This window comes from Dipodomys merriami, unplaced genomic scaffold (genome assembly GCF_024711535.1).
Source record: "Dipodomys merriami isolate MVZ:Mamm:240054 unplaced genomic scaffold, mDipMer1.0.p SCAF_90, whole genome shotgun sequence".
Classification (NCBI taxonomy): Eukaryota; Metazoa; Chordata; class Mammalia; order Rodentia; family Heteromyidae; genus Dipodomys; species Dipodomys merriami.
This window is the reverse complement of record NW_027206513.1, coordinates 1,366,765-1,393,273: the sequence shown is the minus strand read 5'-3', so window position 1 is coordinate 1,393,273 and position 26,509 is coordinate 1,366,765. Positions and strand designations below refer to the sequence as shown.

The 26,509-nt window shown below is 39.5% G+C and overlaps 1 protein-coding gene across 1 annotated transcript in view; it reads right to left on the bottom strand.

The window, feature by feature from the left end:
* Acoxl (acyl-CoA oxidase like) overlaps window positions 1-26,509 on the bottom strand; it is a 366,861-nt gene that overhangs the window by 321,461 nt on the left and 18,891 nt on the right. Inside the window, 1 exon segment of the mRNA XM_070013290.1 lies at window positions 21,392-21,487. Coding sequence (XP_069869391.1) covers window positions 21,392-21,487 — 96 coding nt within the window.

Here is a 26,509-nt window from a genome sequence, read left to right as displayed (position 1 = left end):
TGTGTGTGTGTGTGTGTGTGTGTGTGTATACTTTCCTGCTTGGACTGGGTTTGAACCATGATTGACAGATGCCAGTCTCCTAAGTGGCTAGGATTATAGGCATAAGCCACCAGCACCCAATTCAAACTTCCCCTTTTATCATAAACTTACTCCCAAAACTCACCCACTCTTTCAATAATGACATTGATCCATTCATGAGGGTAGTCTTCATCATCTAATCACTTACTTATTTGCTGGGACTTGGGCTTGAATTCAGGGCCTTGCTCTCTCTCAGTAGGCTTGCTTGCTCATAGATAATACTCTACCATTTGAACCATACCTCCACTACAGCTTTTTTTCTGGTTAACTAGAGATGGAGTCTTGTGGACTTTTTTGCTTGTCTGGCTTTCAATCATGAGCCTCCTTGGTCTCAGACTCCTGCATGGCTAGGATTACAGGGGTTAGCCAGTGACTCAGAATCTAACCACTTATTTTTTTTGGGGGGGGGGGCCGGTTGTGGGGCCTAAACTCTGGGCCTGGGCGCTGTCCCTCAGCTCTTCAGCTCAAGGCTAGCACTCTACCACTTGAGCCACAGCGCCACTTCTGGCTTTTTTCTTTTTGCTTATGTGGTGCTGAGGAATCGAACCCAGGGCCTCAGGCATGCCAGGCAAGCACTCTACCACTGAGCCACCTTCCCAGCTCCTCTAACCACTTCTTAAAGGTTACACCTATCAAGGGAACCCAATGGTAGAACTCCAGTCTTGGGTGAAAAAACCAAAACGGAATGTCACACCTTGATTTCAAGTCCCAGTATTCACAAAAAAGATCACACCTTTCAAAGCTATTACATCAAGCTTAAGTTACTAACACATGAATAAATGATAAAATATACAACCTTGAATGCACAAAATCTTTATATTTTGATATAGTATAATTCACTTTTTGAATGCATTTCTGCAGAAAGATTTTCTGAAAATTTAAAGATAAATTTTCTGGGTTTTTTCCCTCAAAAACAGAATTTTAATTTTTTTTTTGTTTTTTCACTTTTTTTTTTTTTTGTGAACATACTGTACAGAGGGGTTACAATTACATGGGCAGGATAATGCGTACATTTCTTACCAAGCATTGCAGCCTCCTCCTTTTGTTTACCCTTCACGTCCCTTCACAGCCTCCCCCCTCCCCCCCAATCCTTCTCCTTCCCCCCCCATTCCCCCCCCCCGCCCCCCCGCACCGACGTTGTAAAGATTGTTTTGGACATGACAACTTGTACTTCTCATTGTTGCAACAGGTCCACCTCTATCCTTAAACAACTGGTTTTTCCCCATCTCCTCCTCAAGTTATACTGACATCAAATATAGTGAAAGCAGGGGTTATACTGTGGGGGAGGGACATACAAAGCAACAAAGAGATAATCTTATAAATGCGTTAAAACACATGCATGAAAGAAAAAAACATTAAAATACATATCTAAGGGTTCATTTTCCTGAGATCACATTATCTGACCTTTTCCGCTTGACTCATGCATATACTAGATATTGCAAATAAGGGAAACCATGGGACCTATGTTTCTTTGGGCCTGGCTTACTTCACTTAATATAATTTTTTCCAAGTTTTTCCATTTCCTAACAAATGGGGCAATGTCATTCTTTCTGATGGAGGCATAGAATTCCATTGTGTATATATACCACATTTTCTTGATCCATTCATCTACTGAGGGGCATCTGGGTTGGTTCCATATCTTAGCTATGGTAAATAATGCTGCAATAAACATTGTTGTGCTGGTAGCTTTAGTGTGGTCTTGTTTGTAAACATTTGGGTAAATGCCCAAAAGTGGGATTGCTGGGTCATAGGGGAGTTCTATGTGAAGTCTTTTGAGGAACCTCCATACTGCTTTCCAAAGTGGTTGAACAAGTTTACATTCCCACCAACAATGAAGTAAGGTTCCTTTCTGTCCACATCCCCTCCAGCATCTGTTGTTGTTAGAGTTCTTGATTTTTGCCGTTCTAACTGGGGTGAGGTGATATCTCAATGTTATTTTAATTTGCATTTCTTTTATGGCTAGGGATGTTGAACATTTCTTCATGTGTCTATTGGCCATCGTTCTTTCTTCTTCAGAGAAGCTTCTCTTTAAGTCTTTCGCCCACTTATTTATTGGGCAGTTGTTTCTTTGAGGATTTGTTGTTGGGGGGTTTAATTTTTTGAGTTCCAAGTATATTTTAGATATGAGACCCTTGTCCGTTGTATGGCTAGTAAAGATTTTCTCCCAATCCGTAGGCTTTCTATTGATCTTGCTAACTATGTCATTTGCCCTGCAGAAGCTCTGCAACTTTATGCAATCCCATTTGTCCAACCTTTCTTTGATTTGTTGTGTTTCCGAGTCTCTATTCAAAAAATTTCACTCTGAGCCAAGGAGACCTAGGGTTTCTCCTATTCCATCCTGTAATGTTTTCAGAGTGTCTGCTTTGACTTCAAGGTCTTTGATCCATTTGGAGTTGATTCTGGTGCAGGGTGATATATAAGGATCTAGCTTTAGTTTTCTACATGTAGTTAACCAATTTTGCCAGCACCATTTACTGAAGAGGCTGTCTTTCTTCCATTCTATTGTTTTAGCTCCCTTATCGAAGATTAGATGGATATAGGTCTGTAGGTTCAATTCTGGGTTTTCAATTCTATTCCATTGGTCATGAGGTCTGTTCTTATGCCAATACCAAGCTGTTTTGATTACTATGGCTTTATAGTAGAGTTTGAAATTTGGTATTGATATTCCTCAAGCAGTGTTCTTTCCGTTGAGGGGTGTTTTTGCTATTCGGGGTCTTTTATTGTTCCATATGAATTTTTGGATTGCCTCTTCTATTTCCTTGAAGAATGAGGTTGGAATTTTGATAGGTATTGCATTGAATTTGTAGATAGCCTTGGGAAGTATTGCCATTTCCATGATGTTAACCTTTCCAATCCAGGAGCAAGGGAGGCTTTGCCATTTTTTTAGTTCTGTGTTGATTTCCTTTTTCAAGATTTTAAAGTTTTCATCATAGAGGTCCTTCACTTCTTTAGTTAAGTTAATTCCTAGGTATTTTATTTTTTGTGGGGCTATTACAAATGGAGTTGCTTTCCTAATTTCAGCCACACTTTTCTCATTGTTGGCATACAGAAAAGCCATTGATTTTGGGGGGTTAATTTTATAACCTGCTACTTTGCCAAAGTTTTGAATCAGCTTGAGTAATTTGGGAGTGGAGTCTATGGGATCCTTTAAGTACAAGATCATGTCATCTGCAAAGAGGGAGAGTTTTATTTCTTCTTTCCCTATTTGGATCCCCTTTATATCTGCATCTTGTCTTATTGCTGTAGCTAGGCATTCTAATACTAGATTGAAGAGAAGTGGAGAGAGTTGGCATCCTTGTCTTGTTCCTGAGTTAAGAGGAAATGGCTTTAGTTTTTCACCATTGAGTATAATGCTGGCTGTAGGTTTGTCATATACAGCCTTTATTGTATTGAGGAATGTTCCATGGATTCCTAATTTTTCCAAAACCTTCATAATGAAGGGGTGTTGGATCTTGTCGAATGCTTTTTCTGCATCTATTGAGATAACCATGTGGTTCTTATTCTTGTTCCTGTTGATGTGATGAATAATATTAATTGATTTGCGTATATTGAACCAGCTTTGCATCCCTGAAATGAATCCTGTTTGATCGTGGTGTATGATTTTTTGGATGAATTGTTGAAGTCGATTGGCCAAAATTTTGTTGAGAAGTTTTGCATCAATGTTCATCAAAGAAATGGGTCTATAGTTCTCTTTCTTTGATGAGTCCCTGCCTGGTTTTGGGATGAGGGTTATGATGGTTTCATAGAATGTGTTGGGTAGTGAGCTTTCTCTTTCAATTTCATTGAAGAGTTGGAGGAGTATTGGTGTGAGCTCTGCTTTGAAGGCCTTGTAAAATTCCGCTGTAAAACCATCTGGTCCTGGACTTTTCTTAGCTGGGAGGTCTCTTATTGCTGTTTCTATTTCAGTGCTTGATATGGGCCTGTTAAGATAGTTTAACTCATCTTGGTTTAGTTTTGGCATGTCAATATTTGCTAGGAAAAGGTCCATTTCTGTCAAGTTCTCAAACTTATTAGCATAAAGTTTTGAGAAGTATTCCCTTATAATGTTCTGAATCTTGGTTGTTTCTGTGGTGATGTTTCCATTCTCATCTCTGAGTTTATTAATTTGGGTGTGTTCTCTTCTTTTTCTGATAAGATTTGCTAAGGGTCTGTCAATTTTGTTAAGTTTTTCGAAGAACCAACTCTTTGTTTTGTTGATTCTTTCTATAGTTTTTTTGGATTCTAATTCATTTAATTCTGATTTAATTTTGATTATTTCTTTCCGTCTACTGGATTGGGGTTTATCTTGCTGCTCTTTTTCAAGGAGGTTTAGATGTGTCATTAAATTGTTAGTTTCAGATCTCTCCAATTTGTTGATGTAGGAGCTCTGAGCTATAAACTTGCCTCTGAGTACTGCCTTTGCTGTGTCCCAGAGGAGCTGGTAATTTGTGTGTTCATTTTTGTTGAATAACATGAACATTTGAATTTCCTTTCTAATCTCTTCCATGACCCACTCATGATTCAGCAGTGTGTTGTTCATCCTCCATGTGATGCCGGACTTTCTTTGGTGGCTTTTGGTGTTGAGTTCTAATTTTATTCCCTTGTGGTCAGAGAGGATGCAAGGTATAACTTCAATGTTTCTGAATTTAGACAAGTTTGCTTTGTGGCCTAAAATGTGGTCTATTTTAGAAAACGTTCCATGTGCTGCTGAGAAAAACGTGTATTCTGATGCTGCTGGGTGAAATGTTCGGTAGATGTCTGTTAAGTCTAGTTGATCTATGCAGCTGTTTAGATCTGCGGTTTCTCTGTTGAGTTTTTGCTGAGTTGATCTATCTAGTGGGGAGAGTGGTGTGTTAAAATCCCCAACAATTAATGTCTTTGGATCTATATGGGATTTGAGGGAAAGTAGTGTTTCTTTGATAAATTTGGGTGCTCCATTGTTTGGTGAATAGATATTTAGAATTGTAATATCCTCCTGAAGGAGAGATCCTTTAATTAGTATGTAGCAACCTTCTTTATCTCTTCTCACGAATTTTAATTTGAAGTCTATTTTATCTGATATTAGGATTGCAACTCCCGCCTGTTTATGGGGGCCGTTTGCTTGGTAGATTTTGTTCCAGCCTTTAACTTTGAAAATGTGTTTGTTTTTACGGGCAATATGTGACTCCTGCAGGCAGCAGATAGAAGGGTCTTGTTTTTTAATCCAACTAGACAGTCTATGTCCCTTAATTGGAGAGTTCAGTCCGTTGACGTTAAGAGATAGGACTGAGAGGTATTTGGGAGTTCCTCCCATGTTATCCACCTTCTTGGGGGCTGCAAAAACTGGGTTCTGCCTATGGTTCTTGGATTCTCCGTTTGGGTGCAGTTTCTTGGCCTTTGTTGCGGTCTTGTTGGTTTTCTATGTGTAGGACATCTTTAAGACTCTTTTGTAGGGCTGGTTTGGTGGAGATGTATTGTTTCAATTTTTCTTTGCTATGGAAGGTTTTTATTTGGCCTTCAGTTATGAAGGAGAGTTTAGCTGGGTACAGTATTCTTGGTTGATAGTTGTTTGTTTTTAGGGCATGGCATACATCATTCCAGGCTTTTCTTGCTTTGATTGTCTCTGCTGAGAAATCTGAGGTGATTCTAATTGATTTTCCTTTATAGGTGATTACCCTTTTCTCCTTGACAGCTTTAAGGATCTTTTCCTTGGTCTGAGTTGATCCTGTGTGGATTATAATGTGACTGTGGGATGTCCTATTCTGGTCTGGTCTATTTGGGGTTCTAAAAGCTTCTTGTATCTGAATAGGCCTATCTTTTTGCATGTTTGGGAAGTTCTCTGCTAGGATCCTGTTAAACAAATTTCCTAGACCATTAACTTCTGTTTCTAGGTGCTCCTCTACACCCATTATCCTTAGATTAGGCCTTCTGATGGTGTCTTCCAGGTGTTGGATAGATCTATCATATTTCTTGGACTTGTCTTGGATGGTTGTATGTTCTTTCTCTATAATATCTAGGCTGTCTTCAATCCCTGAGATTCGATCTTCTGCATGGTCTAACCTGCTGTCAAGACTCTCTACTTTGTTTTTTATCTCTTTTCCTTCTAGTTGGTCAGCTTTAATGGCTTCAAGTTCTTTGTTGAAGCTCTGTTTTAGGTCTTGTATGAATTTCTTTACTTCCTTAATTTGGTGTTCAGTGTTTGTTCTCAAATCACTTAGTTGATTGGTTATGGTTTCTTTGGACTCCCCTTCCTTCTGTTGGGTTCCATTCAGCATTCCCTTTGTGGTCTCCCTAACTTCCTTCAGCTCTTTGTTAATGGATTCCATGAATGCCTTTAGTGATCTTTGTGTATTCTCTACCTGGTCTCTCAATTCCTGTATTACTCTTTGATTAGCTTCTTCCCGTTGGTGGGATTCCTGTAGTTCTCTTTCCTCTCATTCGTGGGATTCCTGTAGTTCTCTTTGAGTGTTCTCAGCCTGCTCATGCCATTCCTCCCTTTCTCTTTGAGTATTCTCAAGTTGTTCACACAAATCCTGTATCAGTTTTTGAGTAGCTTCCTCACGCTTTTGATATTCCTGTATAAGCTTTTGGGATGCCTCCTCTCTCTCCCTTTCACGCTCATACAGAGTCCTTTGTAAGTTGTCAAACTTCTCATTTATCATGTTTGCCAGCAGTGTTTGTAGAGCTATTTGGGAACTCTCCTCTGGGTTATTCATTATCTGTTCTGACCCCTGATTATCAAGATTGGGACTTGAGATATCTGGATTTGCCATTTTTCTAGTGTTTTTTCGGCTTACTCTGCCCATTTGAGATTAAAATAGCACCAGTTTTGTGCTAGAACACTATCTTAAGGCAACCATCAATCAAAGTTTGCATTTGTACAGTCAATAGTCTACAGATACAATCTAGTTCAACAGATACATCTATTCAACATCAAACAACTATATGTTAATGGGCTTCGAACCGCAGAGAAGAATTTGGAAAACCAGAAATTATTAGGGTTAGGGAGAGATGTGGGTAAAAAATAGGAATAGATTGGTGTGGTGAGGCACAGGGAGAGTTAACTATGTCCTAATCCCAATGCAGGAAATAGGTTGGGTAGGATGCATGTAGAGAGAGAGAGAAAAAGAAGAATGGGAAAGGGAAATGAAAAGAGACCAGAAAAAAATAGAAACGTAAAAATTAATATTATTATGGAGATTAAAAGACCATCTATTTAGAGAGGAATGTGAGTATAATAATAGAAGGGTAGGGACATAGAGGAGAAGTGAAAAACTTTAAAAAATGCTTAAAATATTATATAGGTATAAAGAGGTAGTACTACTATTAAGGAATTTAAGTCTCAGAGGTTTTGAATTGAGTAATAAATTTGTGGATTAAGTGTGTACACAATGGGGGATAGGGTCTACTAGTTAACTACGGGTTTATCTGAGGATGTGCAGGACAAGAGTTAAGTCACATACAGAAGATAAAAAGAGAAGAAAAGGTGAAAAGGATTAGAAAGGGAGAAAAAAGATCAGAAGTTCAGTAGAGCTAGACAAAAAAACAAAAAGATAGTTAAGAAAGAAAGAAAAAGAGAAAGAAGACAAGAAAAGAAAGGAAAACGCACATTCATGTGTTCCTAAAATAAAAATTATAAGAGGGAAAAAAATTACTGGAAAACAATTATTTTTTCAAAAAAGGCAAAAATTAAAGATTAATAAAATTTTTAGAAAAGGAAAAAAATCTATATATATATAAGGTACCAAAAAAAAGAAAAAAAGAAAAAGAAAAGAAAAGAAGAGGAAGAAAAAAAAAAAGTTCTTTGATTTTTTTTTTTATTTTTTTTGGGAGGGGTGGGAAGAATCCTGTATCTCCCTTTTGTCTGTAACCAGTCTCTTGTTGGAGTCTCTGGTCAGCTTGAGGTCCTGTGGCTTGATTGGTTTCTTAAGTCAGTTTGTTCGAACAGGTAGAAAAATGCTCTGCTTTACCCAAGATTTTGAGATCCCCCTCCCAGATTAGTTTACTGGGAGGGTGATCTGCTTTGAGAATCACAAAAGAGGGGGATGCAGTGGTGAGGCTAGGTTCTGGGTAGGGTTGAGGCCTTTCAACAATCAGTAGCTTTTTCCTGAGGCTAACACAGAGCCCAACCTGGAGCCGTTCTCAGGGTTTCTGTTTTTCAATTGATTGTGGAGGCTGCTAGAGGGAGTGGCAGCCTCTAGCTCTGGTTACCCAGTGAGGAAAGCCACTCCAATGGCTGGTGCCTGAGCTGGGTGACTTTTCCCTGGATGGAGCCGAGTCAGGCAGGTCACTTCGCCGTTAAGTTCTTGTGACCTGTTAAATGACTCGTGTTATTCCAAGGCCTGGGTTGGAGCTGGCAGCTCCTCCGAGCTTTGTCGGTATCCAAGATGGAGATCAGCGGTGCTGGGGGTGGGGAGGGGTGGCCTTCCCTCCTCTGCTCCCTGAGAAGGAGTGAGGACGTCGGGCTTCTACTCACGTCGAGTCTTGGATCCTGGGTCGTCTCTGGTCTGCGAACTGCGGGATGAAGATATCCGCTCCTTGTCGTTTCTTGCTGGTGTTGAGTAGAATCCGCTTGCCCGCTGCGTCTGGCTCCTTCGTCCCGGACTGTCTGTGTGAGCGCTCAGTTATGGCCCAGGCTGCGGACTCCACCGCGACCCTGCCGCCGCAGCCGCCACGGCTGCTGGCAGGCGCTCAGATGTGTCTTTTTGCCTTGGCTTCCCCTCTCTTGTCTAACTCTCTGTCCTGTGATGGCACACTTGGTGTGATTCTCTGGCTTAGGACTGTTCACTGGAACTCTAAAACTGCTTTCTATGCGAGAGCTTGTTCAGATTCCAGCTTCTCCTCCGCCATCTTCCCGGAACTCCCAGAATTTTTATTGTTTTTGGTGCCACATCCAAGAAATCATCACCAAATCCAATGTTGCAAAGCCTCTCACTACATTTTCTCCAAATAGTTTATTAATTTTAGCTCTTATGTTTAGGAACTTTATATTTGTTGAGTTAATTTTATATATTTGGGTATAAAATTTGTATATTTATATAATATATGTATAAATTTGTGGGGTTTTTTGTGTTTAAAGTTTCAACTCATTCTTTTCCATGTGGATACCTAATTGTCCTGTCACCTTTCAACTGACTATTTGCTGGAAATCACTGACCATATAGATATATGTGTTTCTTCCTAGAGGGTCTCTAATCTGTCCCATTTGTCTATACATCTGGCTTGATACCACTATTATACCTTGTTAATTACAGTTGCTTTGTAGTATATCATGAAGGGCAGAACCTCCAAATTATTAATCTTTTCAAGATTATTTGGACTATTTTGGGTCTCTTGAAATTCTATATGAATATTATTGTGGATTTTCTTTATTTATTTTTATTATCTTTAACTAGTTGTACAAAGGGGTTGCAATTCAACAAGACAATTTGTGAGTACAATACATCTTGATAAAAGTCACCCTTTTCATCATTCTCCCACATCTCTCCCAACCCCAATCATCCCCTCAAGTTATCTAGTTCCATTTTCACATATGTACATTGAGTATTATGATTGCATTTTCCCACCCTCCCCCTCTGTCTGTCTCTTGCCCCATCTGTCCCCTCCTCCATCTATTTTACCCTCACAGCAAACATTTAAGCTTCTTGGTATTCATTTTTTTAAGCTGTTCATTATTAGTCATTCAACAGAATTGTACCAGCAGAATCTTTTCCTGCATATATTATATTTAGTAATTTCGATCTAACTTCTACATATGAGAGAAAGCAGCCATCCTTTGTCTCTCTGAGCTTGACTTGCTTCAATATTTTCCAGGTTATTACAATGGACAAGGGTCTCATATCTAAAATATACCTGGAACTCAAAAAATTAAATCCCCCAACAACAAATCCTCAAAGAAACAACTGCCCAAGAAATAAGTGGGTGAAAGACTTAAAGAGAAACTTCTCTGAGAAGAAAAGAAGGATGGCCAATTGACACATGAAGAAATGCTCAACCTCTCTAGCCATAAAAGAAATGCAAATCAAAACAACATTGAGATACCACCTCACCCCAGTTAGAATGGCTATAATCAAGAACTCTAATAACAACAGATGCTGGAGGGGATGTGGACAGAAGGGAACCTTACTGCATTGTTGGTGGGAGTGTAAACTTGTTCAACCACTTTGGAAAGCAGTATGGAGGTTCCTCAAAAGACTCCACATAGAGCTCCCCTATGACCCAACAATCTCACTTTTGAGCATTTACCCAAATGATCACAAACAAGACCATACTAAAGCTACCAGCACAACTATGTTTATCGCAGCATTATTTACCATAGTTAAGTATGGAACCAACCCAGATGACCCTCAGTAGATGAATGGATCAAGAAAATGTGGTATATATACACAATGGAATTCTATGCCTCCATCAGAAAGAATGACATTGTCCCATTAGTTAGGAAATGGAAAGACTTGGAAAAAATTATATTAAGTGAAGTAAGCCAGGCCCAAAGAAACATAGGTCCCACGGTTTCCCTTATTTGCAATAACTAGTATATGTCTGAGACAAGCCGAAAAGGTCAGATAAGTTGATGTTAGGGGAATGAACCCCCAATGTTTTTTTTCTTTCATGCAATTGTTTCTAACATATTTATAAGATGATTTCTATGTTGCTTTGTATGTCCCTCCCCCACGGTATAACCCCTGCTTTCACTGTATTTGATGTTGGTATAATTTGTGGAGGGGAAGGACAAAAACAATTTGTTTAACTAGGGATAGAGGTAGACCCATTGCAACAATAAGATGTACAAGTCATTATGTCAAAAAAACAAACTTTACAACTTTGGTGGGGGGTGGGATTGGATGGGGAGAGGTAGGGGGAGTCTGGGAAGGAATGGGAAGGAGAAACAAAAAGGAGGCAACAATGCTTGATAAGAAATGTACTCGTTAGTTTGCTCATGTAATTGTAACTCCTCTGTATGGTATTCTCACAATAAAAAAATAATAATAATTTTAAAATATATTCTTTACTCTGGATGGTATTGACATTTTCATTTTAACAATATTAAATCTTCCAATCCTTGAACATGAGATGCCTTCCTATTTTATTTATGTCTCAATTCTTACAGCAATAAGTATTTGGGATTTTTTAATGCAAATAATGAAAATAAATTTGTATTCACAATTTCCATTTTATCATTCACTATTAAATACATAGAAATGTACATTATTTTTGCATGGTGATTTTTTTATCCTAAGATTTTGTTGAATTTGTTTATTAGTTCTCTCAGACTTTTGTGGAATCATATGACACATATCTACCAACAAAGGCAATTCTATCTTTTCTTTCTCAATTTACCATATTTGTTTGTTTACTTGCTTATTTATTTGTCTTTGGCACACTAGGGGTTGAACTCAGAACTTTGCACTTGCTAGGTAGGCATTCTACCACTTGATACATGCTCTCCAACTTTTTTAGCTTTAGTTAACTTTTATGTAGTACCTCGCTTTTGCCCACCATAGCTGACCTTAAGTTGTAATGTTCCCATATATTATCTCCCACACAGCTGGGATCACAGACCTGTATCACCAGACCTAGCTTATTATTTGAAATGAGTCACATTAACTTTCTGCCTGAGCTCTCCTCAAAGTGTTTCCTCCTAATCTTTACCTCCTGAGTAAGTAGAATTATAGGCCACCGATTTTTATCAAGTGTCTATTGCCATTTGATATACCTTAAATTTATTAGCTTATTGTGTGCTCCTTCCAAGAAGTAAATGTAAGCTCTATAAAGGTATATATTTTGCCTACTTTCTTCACTGTTCTCCCTTCACTTGGCTCATAATCAGAACTGAATAAATAATTGTAAAAGATGAATCAGCTTACCTGAAGGTAACATAGGAGATGATAGTATGCTGTTTGTTTTACATAATATTTTACTGCAAGAGGAATAGTTAAGCCTTAAAATGAAAAGAGTTTACTATGCAGAATGGTTGTAGTGTCAAAAATACACAGCACTGTGACTCCAGCTGCACTGGATTTGCTTGGCAGGCAACTCACTCCCCTTTCAACTAATCCCTGTGGCCATCAAGATGACAACACAGCTCTGGTGCCAATCTATACAGAGAGACTTCTATAAACAGGCCACTTCATCCTGTCATCTTTGCTCAAATCCTCTACAGTATCCCATGGGGGCAGAGCTGGCCTGGCCAGACTGCTGGCCAAGTGGCCAGTATCCAAGTCCACGGAGCTGGAGCTGGGACAAAGACTCCTGCCAAAGGCAGCACAAAGAACCAAGAGCCAGGGCAGGCTGTCAAAGCCCACTAGGAAAAGCCTTGGTTCCAGGACAAACAGAAGCCAGAGCGCCAAGGATGAAGCCAAGGCCAGGACAATGAAGCCAAGAACCCAGAGTAAGCAGATCAGGAGCCAGAACTGGGATGGGGTGAGAGAGTTATACTCTATCATGGTCTGTGGGTCCAACAAGAGTTGCCGCTAGTATTTATGGGCAATAAGACAGGGTCTGGGTGGGCTGGGCAACCATGAAGCACCAGTGGCAAGTAGGCATCATGTTGTATTTCCTACTCAGTTTTCTGCAATGTACTTCCAAATGCTTGGATAAGGCTGTTTATTTTCATGGGACCTAATCAGGAAAGCAACCATTTTCATAATTCCAAAATGCATGCTAAGGTGACCTGACTTTAGTACATTATTGTTATGAATCTAAATATAAAACCCAAAACTGACATTATCTAAAATTCTGAATAAAGTAATAATTATAATAATGATTACTATGAGGCTATAGATCTTCTGTTCATTTTCCCTCAAACTGCTGAGATTGGTCTTCCTGAGAAAACTGGATGAGCCAGTGGCTCATGCCTGTAATACTAACTACCCAGAAGGCTAAGATGTAAGGATCTGCTCTGAAGCCAGCCCAAACACACACACACACACACACACACACACACACACACACACACACACACACACACAAGCTTAAAGTGGAGCTGTGTCTCAAATGGTAGAGTACTAGCCCTGAGCAAAGAAAAAAACTTCAAGGAGAGTCCCCATGCCCTGAATTTAAGCCCCAGTACTGGCATGAAGAAGAAAGACGGAAGAGAAGGAGGAGGAGGAGGAGGAGGAGGGGGAGGAGGAGGGGGGAAAGAAATAAAGGAAGGAAGGAAGGAAGGAAGGAAGGAAGGAAGGAAGGAAGGAAGGAAGGAAGGAAGGAAGGAAGGGAAAGAAGGAAGGAAGGAAGGGAAACAATTGGATGATTTAAATCAGTGGTTGAAACATTATTCACTAAAATAGAAGAAGCAATCAAAAAATTCATATGGAATAATAGAAGAGCCTTGAATAGCAAAAACAATCCTTAGCAGGAAGAACAGTGCTGGAGGAATATCAATACCAAACTTCAAGCTCTATTACAAAACTGTAGTTATAAAAACAGCTTGGTACTGGCACATGAACAGGCCTGAGAACCAATGGAATAAAATCAAAGACCCAGAAATCAACCCACAGACCTATAGCCACCTAATCTTTGATAAGGGAGCCAAAAACAACAGATGGAAGAAAGACAGCCTCTTCAACAAATGATACTGGCAGAATTGGCTATACACATGTAGAAAACTGAAGTTAGATCCTTATAAATCACCCTGCACCAGAATCAATCCCAAGCAGATCAAAGACCTGTAAGACCAGATACCCTGAAAATATTATAGGAAGGGATACAAGAAACACTAGGGCTCTTAGGCACAATTGAATCTTCCTAAGTAAAGATCCAGAAACACAACAAATCAAAGAAAGGCTGGATAAATGGGAATGCATTAAACTGCAAAGCTTCTGCATACAATGGACAAAACTAGCAGGATCAGCCCAAAGATTGGGAGAAGGTCTTTACTAGCTATATAGATCAGACAAGGGCCTCATATCTAAAATATATGTAGAGCTCAAAAACATTAAACCTTGCAAAAACAAATCTTCAGAGAAACAACAACCCTGTCAATAAGTGTGCTAAACACTTGAAGAGAGATTTCTCTGAAGAAGAAATAAGAACCAATAGACACATGAAGAAATGCTCAACATCTCTGGCCATAACAAAATGCAAATCAAAACAGCATTGAGATTCTACCTCACCCCAGTTAAAATGGCCATTATCAAGAAAACAAATAATAACAAATGCTGGTGGAGATGTGGCCAAATGGGAACACTACTACACTGTTGGTGGGAATGTAAACTTGTCCAACCACTCTGGAAAGCAGTATAAAAGTTTCTCAAGGGGCTGGGAAGGTGGCTCAGTGGTAGAGCGCTTGCCTTGCATGCATGAGACCCTGGGTTCAATTCCTCAGCATCACATAAGCTGTGGCTCAAGTGGTAGAGCACTAGCCTTGAGCTGAAGAGCTGAGGAACAGCGCCAAGGCCCAGAGTTCAGGCCCCACGACCGGACCCAAAAAATAAAAATAAAAATAAATTAAAAAAAAATAAAGGTTCCTCAAAAGACTAAACATAAAGCTTCCGTATGACCCAGCAATCCCACTCCTGGGCATTTACCCAAATGACTACAAACCAGCCCTCACTAATGTCACCAGCATAACCATGTTCATTGTAGCATTATTCATTGTAGCTAAGATATGGACTCAACCCCTTAAGGGATAAATGGATTGAGAAAATGTGGTATATATACATAATGGAATTCTGTGCTTCCATCAGAAAGAATAACATTGCTCCATTCCTAAGGAAATGAAAAGACTTGGAAAAAATCTTATTAAGCAAAGTAAGCCAGACCCAAAGAAAAATAGGCTCCATGGTTTCCCTCATTTGTAATAACTAGAATATGTCTATAAATCCACAAATTAATCCAATGGATAGTAAAAGACAAATAATCACATTTGGACATAATTAATTAAACAGCACTCTAAACAGTCATGCAATGAGAACAAGGGAGGATATTCTTAGGAGGGGATCACAATGGCTCAATAGCTATGTGCATATGACCCTTAAAATGATGTTTATCAAAATGAACAAGAAATGGAAATGGGAAGTTTTTCTACTGTACTATTTGCAATTAATTATTTTTTTTCTTTTTTCCCCTTGGTTTATTCCCTGTTGTCACTGCTTTGTTGTTGTTTTTTTAATTTCTGTTACACTTTGTCATGTTTATAAGTTTATCTGATTTGGGGAATGTAAGGGGGGGTCACAGAAACAGTGAACCAATTCAACAGTGATACTTACTAAACACTATGTTGGAAATGAACTTTACAACTTGGGGGGGGTGGGGAGAATAGGGAAAGGAAGTGAGAGAAAATGAGGAAGAGTATACAATTGTTCAAAAAGAAATGTACTCATTACATTACTTATGTACCTTTACAATAAAATTTAAAATTAAAAAAATGTGGTTGAAAACTTTATAGTCCTCCAACTCTCCTTTGTTTAGTAAGAAGAAACAACTGAGTGATTTGAATCAGTGATTCACAACTTTATAGTCCTCCCCCACTTCTTTGTTTGGTGCTGGTACTAGGGCTTGATACTTTCCCTGGTTAAAGGATAGGTGCTACCACTTGAGATACAGATCCACTTCTAGCTTTTTGACAGTTAGAGATAAGAATCTCATGAACTTTTCTGCCCAGGCTTTGATTCTCAACTCTGGGATGTCAATAACCTCATGAGGAGGTAGGATTATAAGTGTGAACCTCTTGTGCCCAGCTCTTTGGACCCTTTTATACTTAAAAACTACCTAGGATTCCGAAGAGCTTTTCTGTATATTGATTATACCTAACAATTCATTGTATTCGTCATCAAACTGAAAGTTTGTTACTTATGTATTTTAAACGACAACAGTAAACTCACGAATGTTAATATAAGTGACATTATAATAATAATCTCCAAAAATAACAGGGAGAAGAATGGCATTGTTTTATCTTTCAACTTATTTTATTAATAGCCTAAGTTAAGACAGACTTTCTAAACTGCTTTTATACTCAGCCTGTTGTAATATGCTGTTTTGGTTGAAGTTTAGGATAAAGCCTCCATCAGAAAGAATGACATCGTCCTGTTTCTAGGAAATGGAAAGACTTGGAAAAAAATTATATTAAGTGAAGTAAGCCAGGCCCAAAGAAACATGGATCCCAAGGTTTCCCTTATTTTCAATAACTAGTATAAGTCTAGGACAAGCAGAAAAGGTCAAAAGCTATGTACATATGACCATATAAAATGATATTAAGTGAAGTGAACCCCAAGATAGGGACACAAGTGGTTTTTACTTTCTTGTTATTGTTTTTAACATATTTTAAATGTACTGTGTGATTTTTTTTCTCTTGTATGTTCTTCCCCCACGGTATAAACCCTGTTTTCACTGTATTTGATATCAGTGCCCTGCATCTTGTCTATACATTTTTCTGATTTGAGGAGAGGAAGAGAAATAACAAAATGCTGAAATAAGGATACAGGTTGACCCATTGTAACAATGAGATGTACAAGACACTATGTTGAAAATAAACTTTACAACTTGGTGCTGGGGGAGGAGTTGGGGAAGTGGAGAGGGAAGGGATGGTAAGGGAAAAACAAAGGAGGAGGTAATAATGCTCCATAGGAAATGTACTCATTATCTTACTCATGTAACTATAACCCCTCTGTACAGTATTTTACAATAAAAAAAAACATATTTAAAAAGACCCAGTGCCACACATACAAGTTATCAGCCATTTCACTTCTCAGGTAACACCTGAAAGCATCTTAAGGAGATCCAGTGGTCCTGAGACCATCCTTTAAGAACCAATTATTTAGGCAGTGTAGTGCTACCTTCTCCCACACCCATGTGGAAGAGGTTGTTGCAGAAGTAACAGTGAGCATCCATGGGTGGGTCCTTTGTTATCCAGATATCTGTTACTAGCCAGCACTACAGTTGGCCAAAAGCAGCCTGACCCCAAACTACCTGACGCCTGGGAAGAGGAAACGCTGAGATGTAAAGACCCCATGAGCCAGCTCTGAACTATGATTGGTAGAAGGACGAAGTGCTAAATAAGAACAATTTGGAGGAGACAGTACAGGATGCTGGGAAGGAAGTATAGAATTCGATCCTAATTTCATTGGCCTGAGTAAAAGCCTAGATAGCAAGCTAGGTATGGTAGCATATGCCTATAATCCCATCTACTCAAGGGGCAGAGGCAGGAGAATTCAAAGTTAAAAGGGATTGTAGTCAAAGATTACTTGTGCAAGAGATTCATTACCAGGCATCATTGTTGGGTATAATATGAACTCAGTGAATAGCTGTAGAGGTCAGTGTTTGAGATTTTCTGTTTTCCACTCATAAATAGAGCAGTTAGCTATATAATCTAGCCTAAAAATCAAATCTTTATTTTGTTGATATTTTAATTAATCAAATCTCTATATTCAACCTCTATATTTTATTTATATTTAATCTCACATATATTTATATTTTAATTAATCAAATCTCCATATTTTATCTCTTAAGGTCATTCCTTGTGACATATAGCATAATATTTGGGAGACTAAATGAGATAAGGAATGCTTCATCCACAATAAACACTCAATGTAACTATTTTCAGAGACTATTATTATATAATCATCAGTACTATTTCTCATTTAAATTTGTTTTTCAAAATAAACTATAAAACATTTTTTTTAATGTGGCTTAGTGGTAGTGTGTTTGCATGAAGCCCTGGGTTCAATTCCTCATAACCACATAAACAGAAAAGGCCGGAAGTGGTGCTGTGACTCAAGTGATGGAGGTCTAGCCTTGAGTAAAAGAAGCTCAGGGACTGTGCCCAGGCCCTGAGTTCAAGCTCCAGGACTGGCAAAAATAAAAAGGCTAAGGCTTGGCTTAAGAGGTATAGAGTGGTAGAATAATAGCAAGGTTCCGATTTCTTCCAATACCACACACAAAAATAAAGAGCCTAGACAGCAGTATTTTTTAACACTTCCCTTCTGATTCTAGCTTGCAGCCAGTGGGCAAACATAACCAGGCCAATTACTCAGCTTCAGTTCACTTACATGTAATATTGGTTCAGAATGAGGATATGCTATAAATATTCAACACAATCGTCCCTTTGAAGTTCTTTTTTTTTTTGGGGGGGGGGGGGTCCGGTCGTGGGGCCTGAACTCTGGGCCTGGGCGCTGTCCCTCAGCTCTTCAACTCAAGGCTAGCACTCTACCACTTGAGCCACAGCGCCACTTCCGGCTTTTTTCTTTTTGCTTATGTGGTGCTGAGGAATCGAACCCAGGGCCTCATGCATGCAAGGCAAGCGCTCTACCACTGAGCCACCTTCCCAGCCCCTGAGGTTCTTTTTTTTTTTTTTTTAATTTTTGCTGGTCCTGGTGCTTAAATTCAAGGCCCAGGCTCTATCCCTGCGCCTCTCTGTGCTCAAGGCTAACATAGCACTCTACCATTTGAGCCACAGTGCCACTTCCAGCTTTTTCTGTTTATGTGGTACTAAGGAAGTGAACTCAGTGCTTCATGCATGCTAGGCAAGCACTTTATCACTAAGCCACATTCCCGGTCCCGTTTGAAGTTCTTAGAGCTATGACTGATGTAAAGTATGTACATAGCACATTGAGCTGTGTAGACTCGGTGTAGACCATTCACCCCTTTAAGTTTCCAATGACAAGTGCTTTCCACATAGAATAAAACTCCTAAGGAAGGAGTTATAGTCTGGCCCTAGAGCTGCCACAGGGCAGACAAGCAGCCTGAGTCTCCTGTCTCCTCCTTGGGACACAGGTAGTCAACCATTTTCCCACCCAGGATCCAGTCCTGGAAACTTTAGAAAGCCCTTGACTGAGGTGCACAAGGATGATGTCACCAGTTACAGGTTTAGGAGGAGCCAGTAGAGTGCATTAATGGTGTTCATACTGGATGTGTGTGTGTCTATGTGTATGCACATCACACTCTGAAGTTAGTCTCAATGTTTTTTTATTCTCTAAGATTATTGGAACATCTCATCTTACAGATGGTAGAGGGGAAACAGAATGGAAATAGTTTAATGGCTTATTCTTGGCTTGTGAGTTGTCCATGGAGACCTGGAATGAATGAGGCCCCCTGCTCATTTGTGCTTGAGAACAACATCATTACACATTGCACTTTGCCTCTGAGCTCATCGGATCACCCACTAGAGCTAATAGCAATACAGAACAGGGGCCAAGGGGAGATGGAAAGGGCTGGCAAGCTCCCAGAATGGTTAGGATAGCCACAACTCAATATTTTTATTGAGAGGCAGGATGAATCATGTAATCCTTCCCGATTATTAGAAGTGTGTGGACAGCTCTGCCAGCTGTTTACGAGGCAGAATTTGAGAGCCTTCAAACACAGATGTGCTGCAGAGTCTCATGATATCTGCCCAACATGATAAGCCTGCTGCACTGACACCCAGTTTACTTCTGGTTCATTGGCTTTGGCGATTTACACAGAATGAGATGCCAAACAGGTCAAACAGAAATGAACTGGCAGGATTGTCTAGGGTCAATCTTGTGCCTCACGGAGGAATTATTCCTAATCTTCCAAGATGGAAAGTTGTCCAGGCTGCCAAAGGCCACCAAAAGAGGAAGATAACTTGATCCAGGGTTTAACACACTTCATTAGGAAGTTAATCTTCCAGATTTAGCAGGGCAGGCAGCAATTAGCAAGCCTCATTAAAGGATCAACTCTCCTCAAGCCCAAGTCCTGAGTATTGACAATACCTTAAGCCATAGACATACATACTGGGTGATGAAGGCAGCAGAAGGTTGGCCTCATGCCAAGAGTCCACCTTCCCACCAATCAGGTGATGAATGCTGTGAAAGCTGGACCTTGATAACACTATTGCAAGCTATTGGGGTTTTTTGTTTTATTAGTTTATTTTTCTTTTTAAATGTTATTTTATTGTAAAAATGCTGTACAGAGAGGTTACAGTTACATGAATAAGGAAATGAGTACATTTCTTAGGGAACATTGTTACCCCTTCCTTTGTTGTTCTCCCTATCCTTTCCTCCCCTACCTGAAGTTGTAAAGTTCATTTCCAATATACTGTCTTGTGGGTATCATTGTTGCAGTGGGTCATCCTGTGTCCTTGTTTCAGCGTTTTGTTATTCCCCTTCCCCTCTCCAAATTAGACAAATATATACACAAGATGCAGGGTACCAAAATCAAGTACAGTGACAACAGGGGATATACTATAGGGAGAAGAACATACAAATGAAACAAAAAAAAAAACACATAGTGCATTTAAAACAAAAACAACAAAGACCTCTTGTGTGTCCATATCTTGGGGTTCATTTCAGTTAGCATCATCTTATATGGTCATATGTACATAGCTTTTGAGATTTTCTGCTCATCTGATAAAATTATCCTAGCTTTGATCTGCATTCCACAGAGTAAGGTGTCCCTCAATCCTCAAACTCCTTCAGCAGATCACTCTTGGCTATGCAGGATGGGGTCGGCTCTCAGCCACCATTCAACCTGCAGCCTTCTATAGTTCAGGCTCTACCTAAAGAGGAACTAGGAGGTGCAGTACCTTTTCCTATGTGATGCTAAGTTGAAGGAAGCCATGACACTAAATGAAATGGAAATAGGCTTTACCCCCAGCTAACACAGATGGCACCTAATGCTAGCACCCCAAAGGAAATCTCCAACCATATAGTCTTTCTCTTTTTCTTTCTTTATCATGAGGCTAAACCAACTAATATTCCAGTGAATTTCCAATGACAATTTTTAGCCAGGAACAAGTAGCTTTTGCCTGTAATCCTAGCTACTTAAGTGGCTGAGATCTGTGGATTTCAATTCAAAGCAGAAAAGTCCCCAAGACTCTTATCTCCAAGTAACCATCAAACCGCCGGATGTGGAACTGTGGCTTAAGTGGCAGAATGCTAGCACTGAGCAAAAAAGCTGAGGTGCAGTGCCCAGGCCTTAATGGCAATAAATAAATTAAATAACTGAAGCATTTTTAGAAAACAATACCCATAAACTTTGGACAATTCTAAAACATTTCAAAAGGCCTTTAAAATGAGTTAGTTCTACTTCTTAGCAATTTAAATGTTATGCCTAAAATTATATTGGTTTCTGGAGAAATAATGATATTACTTCTTCCAATTTTCCTATTTCCTAACCTGTAAGCTTGCAGAAGTAAATTTGTGAACCAGACTAAAGGGGTTAGTTAGGAGAGCAGGACAAAATGGGGTGCTGTAGAAAGTGTTTCCTCATGCAACAACTTTGTACGTCAGAATGTCAGCATGCCCCAGAACAGATGAATGTGCTTATGCAAGTCACAAAAGCAAATGGAACAAAAATCTCTCACATGTACAAGCACATGCATGCATACACACACACATACACACACACACACACACACACACACACACACACACAATTATACAAAAACAACAATGACACTTACAGTTCCTGTAATGCATGTTTTATCAGAGGGGGACCCATGGTAAAGTTCATTCTTTGAACCATCAAAGCTCTCATTTCATCTAAACTTAAATCATATCTGTACAGAACAAATAACACATGAGCAACATGTTACATGATGACATTAAATTGGTGACCAAGAAAACAGATGTTAATCTCACTGGGCTCTATGTATAATACATAGTACATATTTAACCCATAAGATCAAGTGGAAAGAGAATAGATAAATGCATCTTAAAACACAACTATACCTTCTCCCCTTTACAGAGCTTTATAGACTTGCATTGTCTGAGATAGTCCTGAATATGTGTTCTTTCCAAATTCATATATTGAATCTTAATTGTCAAGGTGATTCCATTAGGAGGCTCAGCCTTTGGGAGGTGGTTAAACCACATTGGTGGAACCTTTATGAATGGAATTAGTGCCCTTATAAAAGATGCCCGGACACAAGAATGGAGAGAGGAGGAAGAATGAGCAAATACAGTCATAATATTCAATGTATGTTATGTAAAATTGATCTATGTAACTACAGGGTAGGGATGAGATGGGGAAAGATGGGGGAGAAGGATAGAAGCAGAAACATTGACTAAGATGCATTTGGTAGTTTCAAAGCTACCCAATCTAAAATATCTTATAATAGCAATTTAAGCAGATTGTGACACAAATCTAGCATGTGCCCAATCTGAACAACAAAAAGAACATGGACTAAACAGTAAGACAAATATTTCTCAGAAACTTTTGAAACAAGTAACAGCAGAGCCCACATCATGGTTTCAAAAGGAATGAAGAGAGTCTGAGCCTGAAAATATATTATAAAATAAAATACTAAAAAATACCCAAGTTCAACAAAAGATATAACAAACCTACAGACTCAGGATGCAGAGCTGGACACACACACACACACACACACACACACACACACACACACACACAATGACAAGGTACATCAAATTAACTTTCTGAAAATTATGACAAAGGAAAAATTATTAAAGTCAGTCTGAGAGAAATGATGGATCACTCATAGGGAAAGGTCCACTGAGATGACAGGAGAGTTCACATCAGGAAGCATGAAGGCCTGAAGGAAGGAGCTCAATATTTTCCTTGTTCTAGAACAAAAGAAAATCAATAGAAAATCTTATATTCCCCTGAATTATCTTTCAGACATGAAGGCGAATAATAAATACATTCCCAAACAAATAAATATCATGTTGCTAGCAGTCCTTCCCACTAACCTTACTTAAAAGAGTTCTGTCAACAGAAAGAAAATAGTAATAGAAAGAGGGCTGTATAGTCCTTCAGAAAGAATTAGCAAAAAATGAGAGTTAAATATATATAGTTAAATATAATATAGTACTTCCTATAAGGTTTTTTAAATTGAACTTTTTAAAAAAAATCAGTTTTCGATTTCAGTAGAATTGAACAAAAGCTACAGAAATTTTCCATGCATTCCCAATCTCCACCTAGGAATAACTGCTCCTCTTATCGCTATTCCCTATCAGTACAATATGTTGCTTATATACATTAGTCTATCATTACCACCCATTGGAGTTTACCACTAATGATGAAGTCTGTGGGTTTGGACAAATTTATAATGGTAAGCACCCACTATTATACCATCAGAGTAGCTTTGTTGCCCAAAATGTCCTCTCCACTATACCTATTCTTCTCTCCCTTTCCCTAATCCTAGGAGTTCTCCCTGATTTCTTCCCTTTGGCCCTGTGATTCCTATTGAAGAGGTAGATTCTGTTTCCCCAGCCCTGGAATCTGGGCTTGGCCATGTAACTTACTTTGTCACTATTAGTACTCTTGAACAATGCAAAGGCTTGACAAGTTGCTTATGCAACTTTCCCTTCCTTTCTTAGCCTTTTTGCAGTACTTACAGGAATGTGCTTGAGCTAATCTAAGAAAACACCCAGGCTGTGAGGAGAGGTACAGACTAAGCAATGTTGATTTGCTTCAGCCAAGGTGATCTGGACCAGCCTACCAGGACTAGACAACATTCAGCACAGTAAAAAAATCCATCGGGCAGAAGAGCTACCATCTAACCCACAGCCTAAAGGATCTCAGCTAAAAGTAGAAAATTCTGGTCACTAACAGATGCATAATCAATAATAAATAGCTCTTGTTTTTAGTCATTTAATTTCACACCAAACTGCTATATTATTTTTTAAAATCTGGAATCACCCTCTACCCAGACAACCAACTAAAACAGGCAGACATGGTAGTGCATGTCTGGAATCCCAGCTACTCAAGAAGCCATGTAGATTTAGAGGATCACAGTTTGAAGCCAGCCTAAACAAAACATTATTGATAGTAAGTCCCTGCCATCTCAAACAACAAGCCAAATGTGGCACATGGTCTACTATCCCAACTAGTTGGAAAGGAAAAGTACAGGATCATAATCTGAGGCCAGCCCAGGCACACCCCCCAAAAAAATGCCTATCAGAAGAGTAACCAAAGCTAAAAAGAACTGGGAGTTTGGTTCACATGGCACAGAGCTTGCCTAGAAAGCGTGAGGCATTGTGTTTAAACCCCAGTACTGGAAAAAAATTCATTCAAGTACATATATAAACAACTAGAAAATATGTGAAAGATCACAAGGACCAGGTACTGGTGCCCATCCAGTGATTGTCAGAGGTGAGAGGAAGATAGCCTAAGAGAAGCTAGGAGCTAAGGAAACTCTAACATAGAAACCAGCATTAATATTCCAGTGGAAAATCTAAGGCTAGAGAACCACACCAAGTGTGTCATCATAGTACAGAATTTGGCCAAAGAGGAAAAACTCAGGCAGCTTAGTTAAGAACACAGATTTGAGCACCTGTGGTTTGCAGCAGCTGCGCTGGCCACCATATCAACAGAGAGCCCAGAACAGAGGCACCAGAGGCAGTACACAAATGGATTCTACTCACCACCAGCAAGAATTGACAAGGAGCAGAAATCTTCATCCTTCATCCAGCAGACCACAGTTGCAGACCATAGATGTGGATGGCCCAGAAACCAAAAGAAAGCTGTGAGTAAGCCAGACATCCTCACTCCTCACAGAGCAGCAGTGGGAAGGTAGCCTCTCCCCTACCACTGGAGAAGAACTCCATCCTTGATACTAACACAGAGCTGGCTAGAGAAAGTAGCATAACTCAGGCCTTGGAAGAAGACAATAGGAGCCATTCAACAGTTCAAAGGGATCTGACCTGTGGTTAGAGCTAAGCTCTACCCTTGGGGAAGTTGCCCCTCCCAAGCACAGACAGTGGGCACTTGGCTGGACAGACTCTCCTTAGTGGGTAAACAAAGCCAGAGGCTGCCCTACCCAGCTGCTGTACAGGCAGCAACTCCAGCCCTAGAGCAATTGAACACTTGTTACACATAAATATCCTGAGACTGGCTCCAGGCTGGGCTGATTGAGTCTCTCAGGAGTTAGCCCATCTGAGTAAAGCTACTGATTGCTGACAGGCCACAGCCCTACCTACCACCTACTCCTCACAGCAACTCCAAGCTAGAGGAAACAGCCACCTCCCTCTTTTGTGTTACTCAAAATAAATGACCCTCCCACTGGACTAGCCTAGGAGGAGGGACAGAAACTCCCTGGTAAGGCAGAGCTTCTGTCAGCCTGCTCAAAAAAACTGATTTAATAAACCAACCAAGTCACAGGACAATCAAACACCAAAAGAAAATTAAATACTCCACCACCAAGAGACTGATTACAGACTGGGAGACATAAGATCCACCCCCAAAAAAAAATTTTTGAAAAACTCATTTTCTACCTAATTTTTTAAAAATCTGTTGTCTATTTTTTTCATTTTTACTTTAGGTTTGTTTTTTGGTTTTTTGTTGTTGTTGTTTCCTTTTTTAAAATATACTCTTTCCCCTTTTGGTCCTTTTTGTTTGTTTGTTTGCCTTACATAATTGCTGTTGTGTTAATCCCCAGATATCAACCTGTTGTCACTTAGAACTTATCCTTCATGGTGTGCATACTTAATTCAGATATTGATTACTCAACTCATAAATTCTCAGCCTTAACTACATCAATTGTAGAATTATTTCTTTATACTTATATAACTTTAAATGTTTCATTTTAAAGTTTTTACTTTTCATTTTTTTCTTTATCTCCCCCTCCTTTCCTTCTATCCCTGCCCTTTCTGTTAATCACTCTCTCATGTTCCCTCCCTATGTTCCTCCAATCTTATTTTCTCCTCACAATTCACCCTTAACCTAATCAGAGGAGTCTGCTGACTGCTTTGATTTTTCTTAGTCCATTGATCTCTAGCTGTTTGTTGTTGAACTAGATTGTTTCTGTTGAATTAAATTGTATATGTACCCATTTTGACTGGATCAAACAATCTGTTCAACTACAGGGCTCTGGTTGATGCTGGCCTTAAAATAGTGTTCTAGCTCAGAATTGGTTTGGCTATCATACCCAAATGGGCAGAACAAACAGAAACACAAGAAAAATGGCAAGTCCAGGTATTTCAACTCCCACTCATAACAATCAGGCAACAGAGCAGTCAATGAATAACCCAGAGGAGAATTCTCAAAACACTCTACAAACACTACTGGTAAACATGCTGAATGAAAAGTTTGAAAGCCTGCAAAGGTCTCAGTGTGAGTGTGATAGGAAAATGCATGAGCATGATGAGGCTAACCAAAGATTAATACAGGAATATCGGGGGCTGGGAAGGTGGCTCAGTGGTAGAGTGCTTGACTTGCTTGCATGAGGCCCCGGGTTCAATTCCTCAGCACCACTAAGCAGAAAAAGCTGGAAGTGGGACTGATACTCAAGTGGTAGAGCACTAGCCTTGAGCTGGAGCTGAGGGACAGCACCCAGGCCCAGAATTTAGGCCCCACGACCAACCAAAAAAAAAAAAAAAAAAAGACAGGAATATCGCAAGCATGATGAGGCTAATCTAAGATTAATAGAAGAATTGTGTGAGCGGGATGAGAATAGACAAAGATTAAGGGAGGCATTCATGGAATCCACAAACAGACAACTGGGGGAATCCAGGAGGGCCACATAGGGAATGCTGAATGAAGCCAAACAGAAGGAAAGGGAGCCCAATGAAACCATAACCAATCAACTAAGGGATTTGAAAATGAACACTGAAAACCA